Below are 24399 nucleotides of genomic sequence, written 5' to 3' on the forward strand. Positions count from 1 at the left end.
ATATATATATATATATATATATATATATATATATATATATATATATATATATATACAGGATGTCCCGAAACTACCGCTTAATACCGCTTAATAATATATATATATATATATATATATATATATATATATATATATATATATATAGGGTCCTCCAAAAGTATTTTTCGAGCTATGAGGCTTGAAATAATTTTTTAATTTTACATAAATTATAAAATATCTCGTAAAATATTCATTTTCTGATCATCTTACCTCAATATTTTTACGTATAAAATGATGAGAGGAATCAATTGATGTAAAAAAAACACAGTTGTTTTTAAGAAAAAATATGTAATTTGCAATTAACAGTTACATACTTTTTTTTTTTTTAAGAACAACTATGTGTTTTCTTTGCATCAATTTCTTTCTTATTTTTATTTTATACATAAAAGTATAGATGTAAGATAATCGAAAAATTAATATTTTACAAGATAATTTATGTAAAATTAAGAAATCATTTCAAGTTTCATAACTCGGAAAATATTTAATGAAAAGATACTTTATTATAATATCTTGTAGAGCTCTCGAGGTAAGCTACAAGAATATGCAATGAAAAATAGGAAATCCCATTAAAAAAAAATAAAATAGAACTCCATATGACCTTTACCCCTCCACTCAAAGTTAAACGAATATGACTATTCAATAGAACTTTTAAAACCTTATTATTTTTATTTAAAAAAATGTTAAATGATTAGAAGATTATTTTTTGCAAAAATTTATTTTTTATTTAGAAGAAACCTGACGCTAAAACACATTATAAAATTGTAGTTCGATAAGAACACATGTTCTTACATATTTTAAATATGCATTAACGAATATATATTAGGAATGTAAAATATTATTATACACACACACAAATATAAGAAATAAATTTAAACAATGTAAAGAACATAATGATTTGACTTTATCCAGTTAATTAAGAACATTTCTCTATGTAATTAATTCCAATTCATCTAATTTTAATAAATAATAAACTTTTTTATAAAAAGTATAAATATCTATAAATATATATTTCTCTAATATTGTAGAAATATTCTGTAATTTTATTTTATTTTTTTATTACATATCATACATTATATTATTGTTCTTTATGAAACATATTTTCTTAATTTTTTTTTTTATTTTTTCTTCATAACAGGCATACTATAAATAATACAGATACGTTTATATGTTATTTACCAATATCTATGTATCAAGGTATTGCATACATTAATATATAAATACATACGCGATAAGCGTAATAACGATTTTCTTTGAGATACAAGATGATTACTCATGTTCTAAGCGAACGATATATGATATTAGAAATTTAGCATATGATACGTTGTTATGTGTATAATAATGTAATCATGTATACATTATAGATTTTATATAATAATCATAATAACGTAATATTTGACACTCTCTATATCTTAAAGAAAATTGTTAACATGCGCTCATTATAAATCAAGATTATAATAATATGGTTATAAGCAAAATAAGTTTTAAAAACATCTTTCTATACAAACAAATTATTTAGAAATAGAATTATATTAAAAATAATTGTTTGGAATAATAAACTCATTAAATTAAACAAAATATAAAACATTTATATTTGTACAGAAGAAAGTTTTAGCTCTTTGAAGCAAAATAATTTAATTCGCTCCAATTCTTAGTTTGCTATTCTTTCAATAAAATATTATCATAGCATTATAAATTCTACAAGCAAAATAACAAAGATATCAAGTACAGATACATTATTTTTAAAGATATTTAAGCGAATGGATTTCTTGCGACAACAGGTATTCAGAATTTTAATATCAGCGGAAGGCACGCTATGTGCGCGGAAACTTAAATGTAGCCTATTAAATGGCGCAGAAATCATGATAATACTTTTGTGGAATGTTTGTAATTTGCAGAGGAAAAAATAAAAATCAAAGTTAAAAGCAGAAAAGTATTAAAGTGTTTTCACACATTCAAATATATGTATTATAAAAGTTTTCTTTAGATTTCCTTTTTTTACTTTTTACAGCTCATCGGCGAATGCGTACCGTCACTAATTACTTCTTGGTGAATCTCTCCGTGGCAGATCTTATGATGTCATTGCTCAACTGCGCCTTCAACTTTATCTTCCTCCTCAACTCTAATTGGCCCTTCGGAGTAGTATATTGCACTATCAACAACTTTGTAGCACATGTGACTGTCGCTTCTAGCATTTTTACTCTCGTTGTAATTTCATTTGACAGGTAAGTTTTTATCGGGAAATTTTACATATATATCTACTCTTGTATCATATTATTTCTGACAGTGATCATCTAAGAATATTAGTACAATTTCATATGAAAGGTCTTAATTTATGGAGACTATTTATTCATTTTAATTCCTTTATTTCCAAATAAATAATTTTATTTGAGATTCTATTTTTTGAAGTTATTTTTGTAATTATATTGAAAAATATTTACTTTAGAGATTATCGCAAAAAGTTATTCAATTAATTGGTTACTTATGAAAAAGATTTGATGATATTTACATTAGTCAAAATTGAACAAAATTTTTTACGATTATGTTTTATTTTGTACAATATTATTTGATTCCATTTTTTGTGAAATGCAATTAATAATTTACATGTACAAAAATATATACACACATGTACTTGTATATTTACTGTAGTTAAATTATTCGTCCTTATGCGTTCAAAATTTATGGAACTTATTTTCTCACGTTACGACAGTGAGGCTTAATTTTTCTTTTCTTCATCGATTTCTTTTATCTAAAATAAAACAATCGTTTTTCCGTCGACATGCACAGCTGTACGCTTAATTCTGAAATACGTCGAGAGAATGGATATACATGAACACTTGCTTCCATAGATCCTTTTTAATAGTGACACGAGGTGGAAGAGCTACTAGTGCATTGAAATCACTTAATCATGAAGGAAATGCTCAAATCGCGATTGGGATATCGCGATTTGATTTTGGCGTCGTTTATATTCAATCGATATCCAGTACAATTTCTGGTAGAGATAGTCAAATGTATTAGATCGCATCATTTTACATATTTGTTTGGAAAGCGAATAAAGTATTCCATAAATGCATAAGAATATGTTCCAGTAAAAAACTTCTTCTTTACTTCACAACGTTCTATTGTTATTAATATTCATTATATGTATTTTTTTCAGAGATAATATATGTGTAACACACAATTTATTTCATTGATATATCTTAATTATATGTCATATGTACATATGTACTTAATATTATATGGCATACATAAAACCAGTATAATAATATTTTTTTGATTATTGAATATTTATTATAATATTTAATTTGTATATTGCACACATACACAAGTAATAAAATTATAGAATATAAAACACTTCGAAATAAAAATGTCTCGTAGTTATATCAAAAGTAATATTTATTTTAAGCTTTTCTCTCTCTATATTAGAATAGAAATAAATAAAGTGTAGAAACAATATGTTATTTGTCACACGTAAAAAAATTCAATGACATAAGCACATTATTTTACTTTGCTTCGATTCATATATTCTATTTCTTACATATTTAAATTATTTCTCATAACTATATTTTACAATATATTAGTCTTTATTTTTTTGCATAGCAACAAATATTTAATATTCTTTTTTTATATATTTGTAATCATTAGCTAAAGTGTTATCAATTCTTATCGTTTTGATTAATGTATATTGGTTTCTCTATATTTTACTTTTTATGATATTGTTCTCACATATCATGAGACTAAATCCTAAAATCTTTCGAAAATATGTTTGTGCACATCGTTATAAATTTTCTAAAGTTATAAAATTTCTAAACTAAGTTATCGACCTATTTTTAGCAAACCTTAGTTGGACCATATCATGGATATTAAATCTGTTTAATATTATTGATATGTTATTCTCTTTAATAATATTGATATCTGATTTGTTATATGTCTTCTTCATTTATTGGCCATAGCATATACTCCATTTAATTGGGTGTAATACTTAATATTTAATAATATTTAATACTTAATATTTAATAGTATTTAATAACCGTTTATAATAATATTATTTATACATTATGATATTTTGTTTTTTATATACATATATATACATATATATAGATAGGTAGATAGATATACATTGATGATATCTGAATATTCTAATCTATTCCAATATTCAGATAAAAATATTAAAAAATTGAAAAAATTATTCACATTAAATTTAAAAATTATATTACATATTAAATTATAACATATATGTGCGAATTGAATCTTTCCTAGATATTTTTGATGTCTATTTTGATGCAAATGTTATGCATTTCAATCACAAAGATTATTGAATGTATTTTATATACACATATCACTAATTCTAGAAAACTTTTTAGTTAGTGTAGTTTAATTATGAATATACATATGTGTATAAGTCTGAATTATGAGACTTTTGAGAATTGCATATGTAGTTAAGTTACAAATATACATCTCTGGATGCTGATGCGTATCTAGACAACAGTACTTAACATTATTAATCAATGTCTGTGGTGCGCCCTATGCGATGGATAGCGTTTATTCCCAGCGCAATTGAATTAATTAACATCCCAGGAAAATTTTTATTAATAAAAATGCTCTATCAGTGCAATAATAGTACCCACTTACCGTAAAAGTAAAAATTACAAGTGTAAAAGATAATCTCTCTTTTTCTATATTATTAAAAAACATGCTACAGTGATTTTTTATTTAACATAAAATAAACTAAAAAAATAATTCTCTTTTTAATAAAAATTATAACTATATACATGTATACGTATATACATATACCATATAAATTATGCATTATACATATATTATATTTTTGGTGATAATATATACATATAATATTATTAATAAATTTTAATATTATTATTTGTAATTTAAGGAAGCATTGTTTACGAATAGTACATCTTATTACTAATTAATATTACATAGAAATTATACTATTTAATATTATATAAAAATATTTATAAGTTTGCATACATACACACATCATATATTAAAAAATTGAAAATTTAATTTAAAAAAATATTATATTTAATTCTGTTTCTGTTAAACAATATTTTTGATAAATTAAAAAGAACATCTACCAAAAATTCGCATTTTGTTTTATTATTATGTCAAAATATATTATTATATTTAGTTTACATGCAATATTGTACGCAAAAGAAATATAAGAAATGTAGCATATACAAAAATCTTATTCTCTTTTTGTTTTAAATCCAAAAGTTACATGATTCTCAGCTCGAGAAACAAGTTCATACATAGAAATTCTATACATCTCCTAAAAAAACCTTATAAAGGTAAAAAAATACGCCAAGTACATAAAAAAAAATCAAAAAATCTAAAAGAGTGATAAAAATAAAATATTTAAAAACCGTTATGAGATCAATACTATTAGCCAAGTACAATAAATTATGTGATATTAATTCGTAATCGATATTAAATGAGTTAAGATTACTTTAATTCCTAAAGCATTTTTTATATGATGTATATATATATAATTTAAAAAAGTTTTATACAAATTCTAAATCGCATAAATGACCTTCTGGTCGAAGTAAGATATGAAAACTTGGCGTGCCCCGTATTTAAATCATTTAAAACAGGAAAAAGCTAGATTTTTTATGGGCCCAATGTAAAATTTGAAATTACACTACGGACCGCGCACGCGCGTAGCTAAATTTCGAACTTATATATCTTGTCTCCTCTGTATTACCTGGAAATCACCACATAGAGATTAGGCAAAGTGAAATCTCTTTTTTTATGAGTTTTTTTATTTTCTCTGCAAGTAAAGTTTGATTGTTGTAAGCCGGATTGAAAAGCTTCGCAGGTCGTTTCTGGTCCACAGGCTGTCTGTTGCATATTCGTAGTCTAAAGCTTATTTTATAAAAATGTAAATTGTACTTACTAAATGAAAGGATTAACAAATATATATTGTATATAATCAAATTTTTTATTTTATTCAAGATATGTAAACGACGGGGCGGGGGGGGGGGGGCACGCCAAGTTTTCATATCTTACTTCGACCTGAAGGTCATTTTTGCGATTTAGAATTTGTACATCATATAAAAAATGCTTTAGGAATTAAAATAATCTTAAGTCATTTAGTATCGATTACGAATTAATATCACATAATTTATTGTACTTGGCTAATAGTATTGATCTCATATCGGTTTTTAAATATTTTATTTTTATCACTCTTTTAGATTTTTAGATTTTTTTTTATGTACTTGGCGTATTTTTTTATCTGTATAAGGTTTTTTTTAGGGGATCTCACTGCTTTTTGTAAAAATTTATATTATTTCTACAGAAAATATATGTTAGATTTTTTAAAGATATTTTTTTATGTACTTGACGTATTTTATTTTACCGTTATAAGGTTGTTTCTAGAGGGATATCACTACCTTTTTTTGTAAAAATTTATATTATTTCTGCAAAAAATATATACGCATTTTTAAACATCTTTACTAAAGGTAAGTCGCGTATTTTTACAAGGTTTCATTTTCTAGATATTAGAGTTCACTCCCAAGGGGTGGTTTTTGAATATTGTTATAATACGATAAATTAGTCTCCTTAGAAGTCTTATCTAACGGCACAGTTTTTATATTTTTGTGATACCGTTTTCGAGATAGATTAGATTTTACCCCCAAGAGGTTTTTGAAAATTGTTATTCGATAAATTAATCTCTCACACGTATACACACACATATACACATATCACACGTATGCACACACATGTATATAAATGGTTTTGTTTCTTAAAACATTTTTGCACACTAAAGCGAATAATCATATATGCGCGGTATGAACGCAGCTTGAGGGACAAAATCGCTTTGAATGTGTGCGTGCGAAGATACGTTCATGAGTCTGAACCTTATTATGAAGGAAAATGAAAATTGTCACAATTCTGACATGCGATTATCATTTCTCGGGATTGACTGCACTGATTTTATTCAAACTGGTCGCAATCGAAAGCTTGTATTCACATTATATGAGAAAAATGCCGTTAGATTTTTAATTACGGCTTTAGTTTCTGAAATATTTCAATCGAAAGTTTATGTGACGTAAAATTCCGGATAAGCTACTTGGTAGCGCCGCGTCGAGAACAGTGACTCTCAATGCTCGGATCCAATTTTTTATCAATTTTTTATGTACTTGGCGTCGCGACGCTACCGCATCGCTTGATTAGTCTAATTTTATTTCTCGAAAATTAAGCATAAAAGCATTTTATGCACAAATATTTTTTATGATATGAGGAATTTGATTCTCTTTTATGCAATGTACAAAGTTAATTTTGCGCAATATACGAAGTAAATTGAATAAAAATTTGATAAGCTTTAGATGTAAATACTATAAAAAGATACTATAAAATAGATACCATAAAAAGTGAGAATGATTGAAACAATCGCGTTTTCCCAGTAAGAAAGTATATAGAGTAGTAGCTCAGAAAGAAATGTACAAGATACTTTAGAATTCCTTATTCAAATATGTAAGGGGTGGCTGTTGGATAAAGGGCGCGCAGACATCGGCGACCGGCCGAGAAACCGTCTCGCTCGAGAGCTAACGAAAGACTCTGCCCTTACGGCTGCATAACGACTGCATAAGGCATAAGACAGCTCGAGACGTATCAGGTTCAAGTACCGGCGACGTGTTCGCCTGGCGTCAAAGCCTTACAAATAGTAAAATTTTTTAATAACAAGTATTTTGTATAAAATGTTCTTTAAATAATTTTAATTTTTAATAGAGAGAGAGAGAGAGGGAGAATGAGTTATTAATTTATTATTATTAAAGCATCTCTTTCTTATGTGTGAATTTTTTAGTCATTTCATATAACAATCCAAAAGGAAAATAACCAAATTAATAGCGACTAAATCAATCAATATTTGAACACTATATCTGATTTATAATAAATTTATTAAAATTAAATTATATTTTGTACAACACCCTATTTTGTAAAATACTAACTATTATATTATTTAATTTTATATAATTTTATATTTTATATTATATTTTATTAAATTTTTTATTTTATTTAATTATATATTTTTAATAATATATAAAACTACTAATAATTTATGAACATAATAATTAATGTGTATGTGTTTTAAAATTTTTACACAGATTATCTTATAAAAATTTATCAGTAAAAAACATAAATAGTATTGTAATAAGATTATCATATGTTTTTAAGAGTATGTGATATATATATATATATATATATATGTATAAACTGAGAAATAAATATATATAATAATAATATTTATTATTTATTATTGCATATTCTTTTCTGAGTCCTATTATGTATAATTATGAAATGTATTTATCTATTTTTTTAAGAAGTTTTAATGCTATAATTTATTCAATTCACCTTTCATAAACAATCAAAATTCAAATTTATAATGTAAACGTTTAGCTTCAACGTAAAGAACATCAATTATTATATCTTGTAATAAAACTTTTGTCATTCAATAAAAAATGATTACATACATATTAAATTTCAGTGGTGTGTGTGTGTGTGTGTGTGTGTGTGTGTGTGTGTGTGTGTGTAATATATAATTGTTTACTTATTTATGGTAAGATGTAACATGATGCGAAAAGAATTCTAAAGTTTCGTAGATAAATTATTTAATGATAAATTGCGCACTGTGGAAATTGAAGCAGAAGTTGCACAGAACTTCAGGAATAGAAACGGGCAAACGAATGGATATAACGAACGCTAATTGATGTAAGAGAATCAGGATTGGCGTAAGGTAACTATTATTAGGGTGAACAGTAGTTCAGATAGTCGAAAAAATAGAAGAATTAGGAAATGCATACATTACATTTGCATTAGCTTAGGTAAGAAATTATTGTACTTCTTATTGCGACTGAATTTGATTTTTAATTTATTCATCTATATTCATATTATATATATCATTATATATGTATATTTATATATATGATGTTAAATATAAATTTTAACATTAAAAAATATCATTTAAAGTATGATACATTTATAACTGGCATTTAGAAAGATAGGATGATGGTTTAAATTATCTTCTTCTGACATGCAGACGAACATAATTAATTCAGCCGACAGTTCGTTTCATTCGCTTTAAGATTGCTTGCATTTGGAATAAAATGAACTTTAGTAACGTAAAGCGAACTTAATGTTAATTATCCGACTAAAATTAGATAAGTAACCTTCCTTACATTAGTAAACAGATGAAATTAAAATAAATATTTGATCAAGTAAGAGAACTGTGAATCTTGTGTGTGGAGGAAAAGATTTATGCACGAATATTACATCAGAATGGTATAAAAGAGAATATGTCCAGATCCATAATAGTTAAGTATATCTATATTTCAAAAATTTTTGTTAATAAATTTCCAATCAACAATCAATCAATTAATAACAGTTCACTGAAAATAGGAGTGATTTAATAATCAATCAACGCCAACAGCTATTAATCTGTTTCCCAGATTGAGTAAAACATTCAGATATTACGATGTTTTACTGCATTTTAAGTTATGTCTTATCCGCGAAAGAACAATACTTTTCGAAATAAGAACATATATATATATATATATATATATATATATATATATATATATAGTTAATTTTTAGATTATATTTACCATTTTAGAAATATCCTTCGATATAATGAGAGGCGTAATTGGATAAAAATACATTATTTGAAATGTTTCAAAACAAATTCTAATGCATTTCCGTGTTAAGCATGCTAATCGCGAAAGAGAAATCGAAGTTCGAAAGGTTCTGCATAGCTATGCTTCCCACGTATTGCGGTTTGTGCATGTCGGATCGTCGACGCTACCGGAAATTAGATTGGGTATCCATTGAACATTTATTAGATACTATTCTATAGCTTTTATAACTTCGTGTCACACTTATATATCTTTCGTTATGTTCAATTGACTTATAAATAACTAAATAATAAATATAAAAGACAAAGTTAACTGCGGCTTTTAATATAAGAAAAATTATATTATATTAAATTTAATTACTGTGAGAGACAACAAAGTAACAAACAATCAGAATTCATCTTTTGTTCTATATTGTTGTTCTAATTAAAAATTCTTTTTAATTCATAATTAATATTATTTGACTTTTTACTCTTTATCTTCTTGTGATAAACGTAGTAGCATTTTCCTTCTCGTAATATAATTCAAAAATAAAATAATGTAATTCAATTTTATAATTAAAAATAAAAATTATAGAAATTAATCTTTCCATATGTCATTTTATTATAAAATAATATTAATTTGTGAAATATTAAATATTTTATAGAATAATCAGCTAAACTAATTTGTATTAAAAATTTTGATAAAAAAGTTTATTATTAAACATAATGTAAATTGTGAACATAATGTAAATTGTATTTATAATATTGCTTTATAAAGTACGAAAGGATAATATATGTTATAATCCTAATGCCTTATAAAGTACGAAAGGATAATATATGAATATTTTTCAAATTCAATAAAATTCCCTGTACTATTACACTAATAATACTGCTATTATACTAGTTTAGGATATATGTACAATATATTATGCATAAGTAATGCCTGTAAATGACACACTGTTTGCATAATTGCCAAAGTATTCTCTCTAAATAAATAAAGCATATATAGTTAATATTAAATATACAAATATTAAATAATTACATTAATAAAATTAAAAAAATAATTACGTTAATAATTAAATAGCTAAGCTTTTGTAAAGTAAAAGTTTCAATAATATTGAACAGAGAGTATAATAACTAATAGAAAGATCGCTTCGTTTTCGAAATACACTTATATTCAGATTTACACATGCTCGCGTGTATTTCGACCTAATATGATAAATGACTTAATACGTTTTCGCAGACAACGCGTCAGTGTAGCCGTTTGCAAACTTGTTTCGGAATGATAGTTCTTACCACGCACATAGAATGTTATGTGTTTCTGCGACGCGAAATGTCGCTATGGTTTCGAACAATGCTTTTGAAATAGCTTACGATAGTAGTTTTCTATGCGTATATTCGAAAAATTCACGTAGAAAACAATGCAGCTATTTTGTCTACGTTGCTTATTGTTCCAACGTACAATGACGGAATAACGGCTGAATTTTTATGCGATTAAAAGATGAGGACAAACATTTCGATTCTCGATTCCCGATTTTGCCCCAATATTTTTCTCGCCTATACTTCTTCAGAGAAATAAAGAGAAGTTTTTTAAAAAAATTTCAAAATCATTGAAATTTATTTATACTTGGCATGTGAAACAAGAAATACTCAGTGCTGTATGCACATTAATCAGTTTTAGAAAAAAAATAATTTTCTATGAAACTGACTACCATCTGCGTTTGATTCTTAATAATCGCGAAATTCAAATTTGTGTTTTTGTGTTAAGATGAGAGTCATAGAGTGAAAATGCACACACACACACACACACACACACACACACACACACAAATTAATGAGAAATGTTCTAATAAATATAATATAAAAACAAGGAGAAAAGGAGCTAATAAGAATCAAGTGCAAATAACAGGACACGATAAATTACCTTTAGAAAAATCTCTTTAGTTATCTATAAATAAACGCGCGCGCACGCGCGCTTTGGTCTTTTTCGGACCATCTTCAATATTTAATATATTAAAAATCGTGTGCGTGTTCCGATTTGCCAAGAAAATAAACATAGTAAATCTTTTATCGATTCTGGCCGCTAGAAACAAAACTTCACAAGGCGCAACAATACATTGTAAAAATGCCATCATGCATAAAAATTCAAGAGAGACGCAAAAGGATAGAAAGCATAACTATAAAAATGTTTTAATAATTTATATATTAATATATTAATTATATTTATTTCTATATTATTTTAATAATCGGTAATTGTTTTAATCGCGAAACATTTATCTAAATAATTAAAAGAAATTTTTAAAGATAATTTATTAGCTCTGTTTTCCGCGCTTGGATCAGCCAATTTTTTCTTGTTTTTATATGAAAATATATATTTTCACATTTTCATTGAGATATATATTCAGACTATATCAATTATCGCAGTTTGTATCAATTTGTAGTATTAGATAAAGATTGATAATATTACTGAATTTTAATTAAAAAATAAGGTTCTTATTAAATTAATCAATAAATAAGATTTGTTCATTTATATTATTGTCTTATGAATTTAGAAAAAATATTAGTTAATTGCATTTAAATTTTGATAGAAACTAAAACTTAATTAATTAAATTAAAATTTTATTGAAAAGCAGTTTTAATGATATTATTTTTTTTATAAATCGTAGTATTCATACACGCACACATAATTATTTATTAAATATAATAAATATATATTATTTACTAATTAAGAAAATTAATTCGTATTTGGTTTTATATATTAAATTTATTGTCGATCTCGCACACAATATTATCATTAATACTTGTTATAACGTAATAAAATGTTATTTAGCATAAAATGCAAGATTTCGTTAAATAGCAAACTGTTAACATATTTCAAAGGATGAGAAGTTCTAATTATTAGTACACATGTATAAAATTAATAGACGAAATGTGCAAGCTATTTGACACGCACATGTGATGATGAGTATTCATGAGATGAAACTTTCTATTATTAAAAATGTACTCGATAAAATTCTCGAATATTCTTTATTATTTACTTTAAATTTTTGTGAAATCTTTTTTAATTTAATTTTTTCTTTTATTATATCTGTTGATATAGAAATATACATTGTCTAGATATTTATGTGCGAGGATTCTATTATAAACTTGTAAGTTCTAGCTTTTCTCGATCTCGAAGAGAAGAGCATAAAGTAAAAGTAATTGTCAAGTTTAGTTTCTCTCTGGAAACTCGCAGTATGCTTTATAGCATGCTGAATGAGTAGGATTCGTATTTCAAACGTAAAATGTTTATTGTCCTGCTTAAACTAAATCAGTGCGACCTTAAAACTATGTACCATGATACATGCAATTAAATACATGAACTTCCGTCAGGAACAATTTACTGTCGAAGTGTTTTCTACGTTGTTTTCTCATTTTAACATTTAATTAATCAATGAAAGATGTTAAATTCATTGTCAGATAAATCCGTGTCCAATAACATTATCAACATAGTACTCGAATAGCAATAAATTTAATTTAAAAAGACTCATGTAAAATAAACCTTTTATTCAATTTAATATTATTTGTTTTTTTATAAAATATGGATGTGTGTGAGAAGAAATAATTTCTTTTGTACTTGAAAGAAATTAAAATCTTGATTAAAATTCAATCATATGAGATGGTTCAATTATACGAGACGCTTTATCTACAAATTTGATGTGATAAAAATAAATTGTAATCACTATATTGTGATTGAACTTGATAAATTGTTGTTGCGTATGTTAATGTATAATTAGTTAAGAGCTAATGTCGAAACAAGGGACTAGTTTGTAATCTAATGAATGTTCGCAGAAACACATGTTAATTTATATATGTTTAAATGTATTACGTTAATTTGCGTTTATTTGACAGCTTCAATTAACATTGATAATTATATAATTTCGTTATTATGTTCGATTATTTTATAATCTGGTCTTTTGTTATATGTCAAATAATTATAAATCATATATTTTGCTATGTAAATATATTATAAATATATTTATAAAATGTATATAATTAGATTACGCACATATTCAAAATTTATTAAGAATTATTCATTGGTATAATATTTTATTTATAACATTTATGTGTTATTACAAGAGCTACAAATCATATATTATTGATCATAAAATGTGAGTTTATTATTATACAATATTATGTACTGTGTAATAATATACAGGAATAAGTTCGAATAGAGTTACGCTACATGTAGTACAATGTTACTGTGCGAGGAATATTTTCAATCTAAAATGCCATTACAATTTGCAACAGCAATTTACACTTTTACTACACGCAAATGTAGTAGCATAAAATTGCGTTAATTAACACGATTGCATTTGGTATCATATTGGATTATACGTGAAACAACTATTGCAAAGCATTCGTATGAAGCTGTTATGTATAAATCGTATGCATAACAAATAAAGTTTTGAAAAAATATACATGGAAAAATCTGTGACAAAATTTTTTATAATTTGTGAATAGTCATTAAAAGAAACAATATTAAAACGATAATATAAAGTGTTTAAATAATAAAATTGTACTTATAAAATAGCAAAAATACTATATAATTAGTATTTAAAATTATTTTCCATAATTATCAAAATTTTTAAAACAAAACAGTACATTCCAAATTTTCTCTTAAATCATATTTAATAGTAATAAATAGAAATATCTACAGTTCTTATTAGATAAATAGAAATGTCTTACAGTTCAACGGATTAATTGTCATAAATCTCATAGTCAGTAATTTGCTGAAATTTGGAGGAGAATATTAAGTAGCTATGTCATGCCGTTTGTTGCAGATACATGGCCATTATGTATCCTCTTAAACACCATATGTCTCGCAAGAGAACGGTGATTACTTTAATTTTAATCTGGGGCATTTCATCTGCATTAGCGATCCCGTGCCTTTTATATTCCACAACGTCATCACGCAGGCAAGTATAATTTCCAAAAGATAATTTTTGTTATTTACAATAACATCAATATCCAGTTGTAATATATTTTTTATTATATCTCTTTTTTATATTAATTATATTAATAATATGAATTTTTATTCTTTTTAAAATTAAGAATGTAAATGAGATAAAAGTGATAGAACAAATGATTTCTATATTTTAATGATATATTTCAATTGCTGAATTTCAATAATAGTATTAATTCTGCGCTTTCGTGTCTTTTATTTCACATGTCATTTCTTATAATATAACAGATTATGTTAAGAGAAAAAAAAATATATATATATTCTTTAAAGAACGCATTTGTTTTATTATATTTTTATCAATCACTTTCAATAATACTGAATCTGCATCACGTTGCAAATGTAAAATTTCAGTCACGTCTACAAGAATATATTGCATGAAAGCATGGAATATGCTAAATCGTTTACAAAGCAACTTAAAAAAAAAGATAGAAAATCTGTGTAAAATAACTTTTTGGTATATAATGTATACTTCTTTTTTTATTCTTATTTTTATTTCTTGTATTTTTAATTTTGTATTTCAAGTAAATATATTTATATATAAATTATCTATATATATATATTATATATACAGGGTGTCCTAGACCCGTACACCCCTTTTCTTTCAAAAACTAAGCATTTTAGAGAAAAACGTTTTCGACAAAAATTGTATGGTTTTGAGGGGAACATAAGATGGTGTCATTGGTTTGACCTTGGATGGCATCGTTAAGGTGAGGTCAAGGACACCTTTAATTTCTTAAATGGAACCACCTATTTTTTATTGCATATTCTTATAGCTTATGTCGAGAGCTTTCCAAAACACTATAATAAAGTATTTTTTCATCAAGTACTTTTCGAGTTATAAGGCTTGAAATAATTTCTTAATTTTATATAAACCATAAAATATCTAGTAAAATATTCATTTTTCGATTATCTTACTTTAATACTTTTATGTACAAAATAATGAGAGGAATCGATAATATATATATATATATATATATATATATATATATATATATATTATCTATAGTTGAACAATTTTCAATATTAAATTTCGACATTAATAAGTTTTCTTATAAACAAAATATTCAAACTTCCTTAGACATTAAGTAAAAAAATGTATCTCACATTAAATCATAAAATTATTTTATTACATTGTCTTGTCTCCAGAATCTTACTTTTTGCATAAAGTTATATCAAACTTTTTATTTAATTTTCCTAATATACATTTTTTAAATATATGTATTTTATGGAGAAAAAGAGTTTATAATATCTGGTTTTAGATATACTTATAATTTTAATTATATACAATTTCAAAGTTATATTTATGTTGTATGTTAAAAATCAGTACAGAAATATTCAAGAAAAAGTGCTTCATTAAAAATATCTTTTACTTTAAATGATATGAAAATACGGCTATAATTGTTATCAAAACATAGCAATGGATTATATGGTTTTTTTCTCTATGTAGCAGCTCAATATAGTGCCTCAATATAGTGCCTTAAATTGTAAGGTATCTCGCCACATAATGTTATCTGCATCGATATTTTTATAAGTATTTATTAGCTTTTGTGTGTGTATATCCGTGCGTGTGTATGTGTGCGCATATGCATAGAAGATTTGATTTTTATAAGCCATTTCATGTAAATTTATGCAGTATTTTAACGTTGAATGTTGTAAAATAATTCGCAGAGTATGTATTGATTCAATACATAATCCGCTTGTAGTCAGGCAATGCTTTAAGTTTCTTATTATTCTAAATACACACACAAATAGAAAAGTTAATTATTTTCTCGTCTTTAGATTTTTTCCTTGTTTATAACTTTTCTTTATATTCTTTTACAATTTACCCTGATTATTTTAAACATTATTATTTATAATAGGAAAACAACAAAAATTGTAAAATTTCTAAAATACTCAAAATTTCTCTAAAATTTTGTTTTTCCATAAATAACCGAAATAAACTAATTTTAAGAATCTTCTTATCTTAAACATATAATATTTGCTTCACTTTGAATGCTAAAGCTAATTTTATCTTTTAAAGCTGACCGCATGTTTTTAAAGTAGTAGTAGCACAATTTTAACGTTAGCTATAATAAATAGCTTTTTATGAATTTTAACAAGTTAGAAACAACTTTTTATAATAGAAAATAAATTATGTATATACCGTATTGCAAATTACGCTAAATATCGATTAAAATACGCAAATTATTGCATGTTCTTAGAGTAAAACGAACAGTGAATGTTTTAGAATCGTGTTTCATGAAAATTAAATAATATATGCACGCGAGCACACACAAACTTGATATCTTTATTATCATTCAATTTCATTAAATTTTTTGTAATAAATGTGATTTATACGCACAAACATTCCTTAGCAATTTCAAAATCTATTTTACATAACCACATTTAATGTTCCCATTCGAATAGCATTACACTGTTTCCTTTCTTTATATCTATGTTGCTAAACCTTTTTCTCATTCCCTGCTATAAAGGAGCAAAAAACTTTCAACTTTTATTGACGGATATTCGAAAATGCAAAGCATATGTATTTTAATAATAATTTAAAAATATTTAATGAGTCTTTTCTATCGTTCTGGATAATACTTATTACATTAACCGCTATTTATATTTATTTTAATATGTTTAGAGAAATTAATATACAGCCAATTGCAGATATTCTCATGGAACAACCAGAATTTCGTGTTATCTTTTATGGCCTGATGGAGGTTATTTACATAGTAAAACAGAATATTGGTAAGTAATAAGCTCTATTCTATCGATTTTTTTTATGTCGAATTTACTCCAACTCCGAATGTAATGAACTTTATGTATTTATATATATATATATATATATATATATACATGTATGCATGTACGTATATATGTACATATACGTATGAATAAATGTATGTATGTATGTATGTATGTATGTATGAGAGAAATTGGGATTATTAGACGTTGTCTGATAGAAAAAGCGTGCATGTGAAATCGCGTGCGGAAAGAAATTCCTGTAAACTGTGTCCGTAGCTACGATCCGAATGCAAAAAAGATTGAATCAACGATTATCCTAAGAAAGTAGAATAGGAGATTAGTGTATGTCTACTATCAACATATCACTGGGGAATGATAAGAATAGTTCGACCTAATTAGAGTAGTTACATCTGATCCATTGAATTGCGTCAATTGAGAGATATTGTGTTATCAATCATTAGAGAGGAAACTTCGCTGTTTAGAATTCATTTTCACTTGGAAAAAGAAAAAATATATTAAAATTACAAAACATTGTTGATTAACGTAGATAACGGAAAATATTTAACATTGTTCTACAATTAGTTTCTTTTTATTTCAGAATTTAATAAAATTACACTTTAGTTTAATGACTATCTAATGTAGGATAATTTAAAAAAAATTGTTATAAAAGAAAGAAATACAATTGAATATTTCCTAGTATAAAATCAGCTTTCAACTATGAAATTTGAAAGAGTATACACAATACAAATTCTACCCATTATGTAATAATACAAAATTTAGATTTTTCTAAATGTGAATTTAGATTGAAAGTGACAGAGAGGACGAGAGAGAGAGAGAGAGAGAGAGAGAGAGAGAGAGAGAATATTTAAATTAAAAGAGTTAAGCTACTTTTAAGATAAACATTTATAGTTTCACCTTATTTCTAAAACTCACAAATAAAATCGATTTAAAGTCCGGCGAAAAGAGAAAAGCTGGAAAAAATAAACTGATATAGGGCGTAGAATCTCGATATTGAATGTAACAGTTTTCCTTTTCTATATAAATAAGTTTAAAAAATACAAACAAAATTTTCAAATATTTTTTAGTAAAAATGTTATATAAGAAATATAATATAAAAAAATAAAAAATATTTAATCCAGAAAGAATATATAACTGTATATCTATAATCTATAAGCCAAATATGAATATATAGATTTATTTTTTATCATTTGCATTATATAGCTTCTTTTCTCTTAATAAGTTTACGAAATTTTGAAACTAAAGAATTTAATTATCAAATTTTCAAATTTAAAAAATTAAAAAATTAGAAAAAACAATGATTATATTCAAATTTTTGATAAAAAAGTGTTAATTTCTAATTAAACATTCTTGCAAATTTTGATTATACCTTATTCGTTTCAATAGATAGGGAAATACATATAACATCTAACAATAAGTAAAACTTTAGATATATGTATCTCCGAAGTTTTCATTTATTGGATAGTTTGCAAACTTAAAGTCGTTAGTGCAATAATCTTCTCTTTCAAAGAACATCATTGAAGTTTACGTAGAGAATACCTCTACATATCTATGAGAATGTCTCTGCATATCTATGAGATGTTTCCAAGTTAGTTTATTTAACAACAATTCTGCTGGAATAACGCATAATAGGATAATTTAAAACACTTCAGTAGGAAGTGGCAGAGTTCTATATATATATATCAAAATAGTATCCAAGTTCTGCACAATTTCTATCTATGTCAAGTTCCAAGTAATCTCGCAGAATGTTTCTCTTATGTGTAATTTGAGTTATCAAGCGATCATGATTTTCGCATATACTCTTGATTGAAATTCCAAACGAAAGTGTTTGCAAGGACATGATCGAAATATACTATCTGTCTGTGCTAGAAAATAATTATCAAAATATCTCGAGCAAATAATAAAAAATAAAAATAATTAAAGTGATATTAATTATATATCTCAAATAATTTTACTTCCAACGATGATTACAAAAAAACATGCAAAAATTTTTTCAATAGAACTCTTTTTACACATAATCTGAAACTCTCTACATCATAATTGAAACGAATGAGAAACATTCTTGAAGTTATGTCTAGCACATTTTAACTAAATAGAAAACTTTATTTTATGTAATTATTTTGTTCATTTTTGTGGATCAAAATATTTTGCATAATATATTTTATAATTCGCAAACAATAAATTAAATATGTAAAATAAATTTTATTTTCTATTATCGTATTTAACGTATAAATTTTTTTCATTAAAATTAATAACTATTATATATTAACTCTCTCACTCTCTCTCTCTCTCTCTCTCTCTCTCTCTCTCTCTCTCTCTCTAATAAATAATTTATTTAGTTTTTAAATATGATTAAATTGACTTAATTTTGACTTTTATATACAAGTTCTGTATTATCATGACAATAATATGAAATTACGTGATTTGAATTTTCTATTTGAATATTTTTTTAACATATTCTTAAATATATGATAACCATTCAGAGTTAAAGATTGTTAATTTATTTGATATTATTGTTATATTGGATTTAAATATATCTCAATTATCAAAACAAATTCTCTACAATTTTTTTTAATAATATACGTTGCTAATCACATATATTTTATGAAATGAATTACGGTTTTAATAAAATGTATTATAATAGCAGTGTAGGTTCTTTATAATGATTATATATACATCATTTATTCTACAGCTACAATCTCCTATTCCTCACTGTAACATATCTAGTTCCTATGACAGTGATGGCTGTCTGTTATGCGTGTATGGGACGAAAATTATGGGGTTCAAAATCTATCGGCGAACTTACACACTATCAAAAAGAGTCGATGAAATCTAAACGTAAGGTATGTTATTGATTCCATTGATCATCATTTAAATAACATTCCGCGTTAATATAAGTAATGTACAAAATATGTCGACTGTCAGGTTGTGAAATCTAAAAATAAATATTTTCTCTCGTTATATTCTGTATATTGTATTTTGATAGTTTCCCAACTTTAAAAAAACAAAGATGCGTCAAAAAGTTTGAAAAATAATCACAAATACATGATGAATATATATGATATATAAATAGAAATATGGAATATTTTCGCGTTTCACCCAAAAATTTCAAAATGCACTTTTATGAACTAGATCACCGTCGCATTACTGTTATAAAGCGATTTGCAATTTTATTTACACAAATTCGCATGCAAATCAAAAGTTTTTACACTTATCTGTTTAAACATCAAAAATTTTAAACAGATTTTTAACGATATAAGTTAATTTCTGTGTTTTACATTAAACTTTAAATTGCTCTTGATATAATATCAAATTAATAACTTGAAAATGCAAGATGAACGTTGAAACTGTAAACTTGAAGACAATAGGTTTCTATTAAGCTCTCCTCTTAATACCATTGCCCAACGGCATGTATAAATTTTGGAATTAGGTATAACTAAGCATTGTCATAAATATCGTCTTTATGCAATCGCAAAAATGTAATGATAAAATGCAGCAATAAAAATATTTGTTAAATTTTGTAAAAAATTTTTAACAAATTCAGTTGGGTGCGCTAAAAAATGTGCACTAAAAGTGATGGTGTATATATTAAAAAGTCACATACAAATTTACAATAATAGAATAATATAATTAACAGTAATTAAAAAACAGTAAGATAAGTAATACCATGATACACACACACACACACACACAGATATATATTGTTATTTAACATGAATAATGATAATAATAACTCGTAGAATTAATTCAACTACCCAATAATTTCAAAATCTTATTATTTTATTTATGCTTTTAAATTTTTATGCAATAGCCTTTAATATGCATTAATGCACACGATCCAGTTAAGAATTCGCTATTACTAATAATATATCCGACATATATAACAAGGAATGGATTACCCAATAAATTTCGTGTGGTCAAAAAATAAATTTATAATAATTTGAAAAAAGTGCATATTTAACCGATCTCAAATTCAAAATATCCATAATTAAAGAAATATAATAATTTAAAGCAAAATGTATTAAAAAATTCTTTTAATATTTTTTATATGTTGCAGGTTGTAAAAATGTTTATCATTGTAGTGACAATATTTGCGGTGTGCTGGCTGCCATATCAAGGGTTCTTCATTTTTGTGTATCATTATCGTCATTTCACAGAAAGCAGTTATGTACAACACGTATATTTAGGTTTCTATTGGTTGGCCATGTCTAACTCTATGGTTAATCCGATAATTTATTACTGGATGAATAGCAGGTATTGCATTGTTTTTCTTGCATAGTATAAAGAAAAGTTTGAAATTAATATCATCAAAAATAAGTTTGCAATAAATTGACATAACTACAATGAGATTAACAGCATGACATATAATATAAAAGTATATATCTGATGAATTTACGTTAATATTAAACTGATTGAGTCTGAGTCTTATACAGTAATATAGTATGAGATTTACGTAAATCCTAATGACATCCAATCAAATATAATACCTTGAAAAACCTTGGACAATTGTTGGAATTACGTTGGAAGATTTTTTCGATAATTTAAAGAGATAAACACGAAACTCAGAATTAATATTGTCACAAATATAATTTCTCATCTCGAAACTTCATCGGGATCTTTTACATAAAATTATATGATTCCACTGTTTTCATATAATTAAAATTGCTTTAAAGTAAATATAAATTATAAATTAATCGTTCTTAAAAAAATATTTATCTTAATAATAATAATCTTAATAATCTCTGTTAATAATCACTTTTTTAAAAAATAGTGAGAAATTATATATAAAAAGTCTTTCATAAAAGTATAATTATCTTCATATACTCTACACTCGAGATAATTAATAATGATTATAAGTTTAATAAAATTTTTGAACATTTATGAATCATTCGGCAGTTTCCTGACCGCATCATTTAATCAATATAACGCGAATAACATCGATCCCTCGGTTAACCACAGAGCTTCTATTTACATTCTAATTATACATTTCCTCACGCATATTGATTTAGAATAGTTTATTTCATCGGTAATCCATCCGTTAAGTTTCTTCATTTTGAAATCTGATCATATCTGACAAACGCAATATGATCATCACCATCAGATACATTTTCTTTTCATTGCACTTCGCAGAAATCTTGTTATTAAGGCTTGCTATATAATTTATAACCTTAGACGTTTTTATTAGAATCTTCTGAAGTTTTTGTCTAATAATTATCCATACTACATCTGATGAAATATAATTGTGAACGATCAAAAAAGAAATAAGTAAAAAAAATTAATTTCTTAAAATTTTTTATGATTCTTTATTTATCCACTATTATTTTCTGAAATATATATATACAATATATAATGTAAGACATATTTAAAAACATTTTAGTATAATATGCAATAATGAAAAACAAAAACAGGCTATATATTCTCATGAACATTTTTTTAATATTAAATAAATATGTTATTAAAAATGTTAAGCAAAATTAAAAACTATTTTTTAGAGGAGGAGATTTACAATATAAAAAAATTAATTAACAATATATCTCTCTTTCGCAGCATTTTTATCATTAATTTCATTTAATGCGCAATTAAATTAAACTAAATTTATATTAAAAAAACAAAGTTTGATTAAAACTTAAAATTTTGTTATTTTAAGAAATACATAATATCCAGATTATCATATTTATGGTAAATTTATCTTGACAATTTTGAATCCTGTTTCATTAAATTGCACATATAAATGCATTATAATTTTAAACCTTACTGTATTATGTTGCAAATAGATTAAATTTGAAGTTTGACATCTTCCACTGTGAAAGCGCCGCAATATTTGCATTCTCTCCACCATTGTCTATTCAACGACCACTTCATGCCCGCGATAAACTATGAATTCAATTATCATTCTATTAAAATGATATCGCTCAATAGCATAACAATCACAAGTAATATCTTTAGTATTGATATCATAAAACAGTTACATAATAAAGTATAGTTACATGCTTCTGATCTCTCTTTTATTGCTACTGCGATTAACTCACAATCTATTAGATTCTAAATAATAAACGCACGTGTTCTAAAATAGCAGTGTTTGATGATATTATTTAAAAATTGAAAAAAAAACATGGAAATAAAGTGCTGTATTTATAACAGCTTATGTTACATAATATTTTTAAAGCTTTAAATTCATTTTTTGATAAATTTATTTTATGTAGTATGTATCTTATGTTTTAATAAAAATAATTTAAATTTTTTAAACTTTAAATGTAATATGCACGTGTGTTTTAACGTCAATTTGACATTTTTTTATACAACGAATAATTAATCTGCTAAAGCGAATGTGAGACTAATTATTAAATAATAGCAACATTATAACAATAGATGTATAATATACAATATTATACAATATTAAATTCTGTTCTAAATAATTAATTTTACATAATAAAAAATATAATTAATAATTATATATATATATATATATATATATATATATATATATATATATATATATATATAGGGTGTATCTGAAATGATGCACTAAACTTTAGGAGCGTATTCTAGAGGTCAAAATAAGATTTTTTTTCCTATGAACATGGGTCCGCAAATGAACCTCCCTCCGAGCTAGAGGCCCCTAAAGTTTGGGGAAAAAATTAAAAATTGGCTGTATTTCAGAAAAAAAAAGGTTTTGACATTACCTATCACCCTCTCTTGAGAGATAAATAAATTTGCGTTGCGGGTATTTGGTCAATTTCACACATTTTCGAATTTTAGCTCGGAGGGAGGTTCATTTGCGGACCCATGTTCAAGAAAAAGAAGTCTTATTTTGACCTCTAGAATACGCTCCTAAAGTTTAGTGCATCATTTCAGATACACCCTGTATATATATATATATATATGTGTGTGTGTATATATATATATATATATATATATATATATATATATATATGATGTATATACAGGGTGTCCGATTCGTGAGGGACCAAACGAAAAGTGA

At 25.0% G+C, this 24399-nt stretch overlaps 1 protein-coding gene across 3 annotated transcripts in view; it reads left to right on the forward strand.

Annotated features, from left to right (window-relative positions):
• The window catches only part of LOC145966127 (tachykinin-like peptides receptor 86C), a 49137-nt gene that overhangs the window by 18974 nt on the left and 5764 nt on the right, over window positions 1-24399 (forward strand). For all 3 annotated transcript variants that reach the window (XM_083089936.1, XM_083089935.1, XM_083089937.1), the window contains exons 2-6: window positions 2048-2261; window positions 14488-14622; window positions 17322-17402; window positions 20110-20260; window positions 21475-21671. In XM_083089936.1, the coding sequence (XP_082946062.1) occupies window positions 2048-2261; window positions 14488-14622; window positions 17322-17402; window positions 20110-20260; window positions 21475-21671 (778 nt within the window). The remainder of the gene's footprint in view (window positions 1-2047; window positions 2262-14487; window positions 14623-17321; window positions 17403-20109; window positions 20261-21474; window positions 21672-24399) is intronic.

Source organism: Camponotus vicinus, unplaced genomic scaffold, assembly GCF_025532165.1.
Source record: "Camponotus vicinus isolate PSW18456_S1 unplaced genomic scaffold, iyCamVici1.0 SCAF_2, whole genome shotgun sequence".
Lineage (NCBI taxonomy): Eukaryota > Metazoa > Arthropoda > Insecta > Hymenoptera > Formicidae > Camponotus > Camponotus vicinus.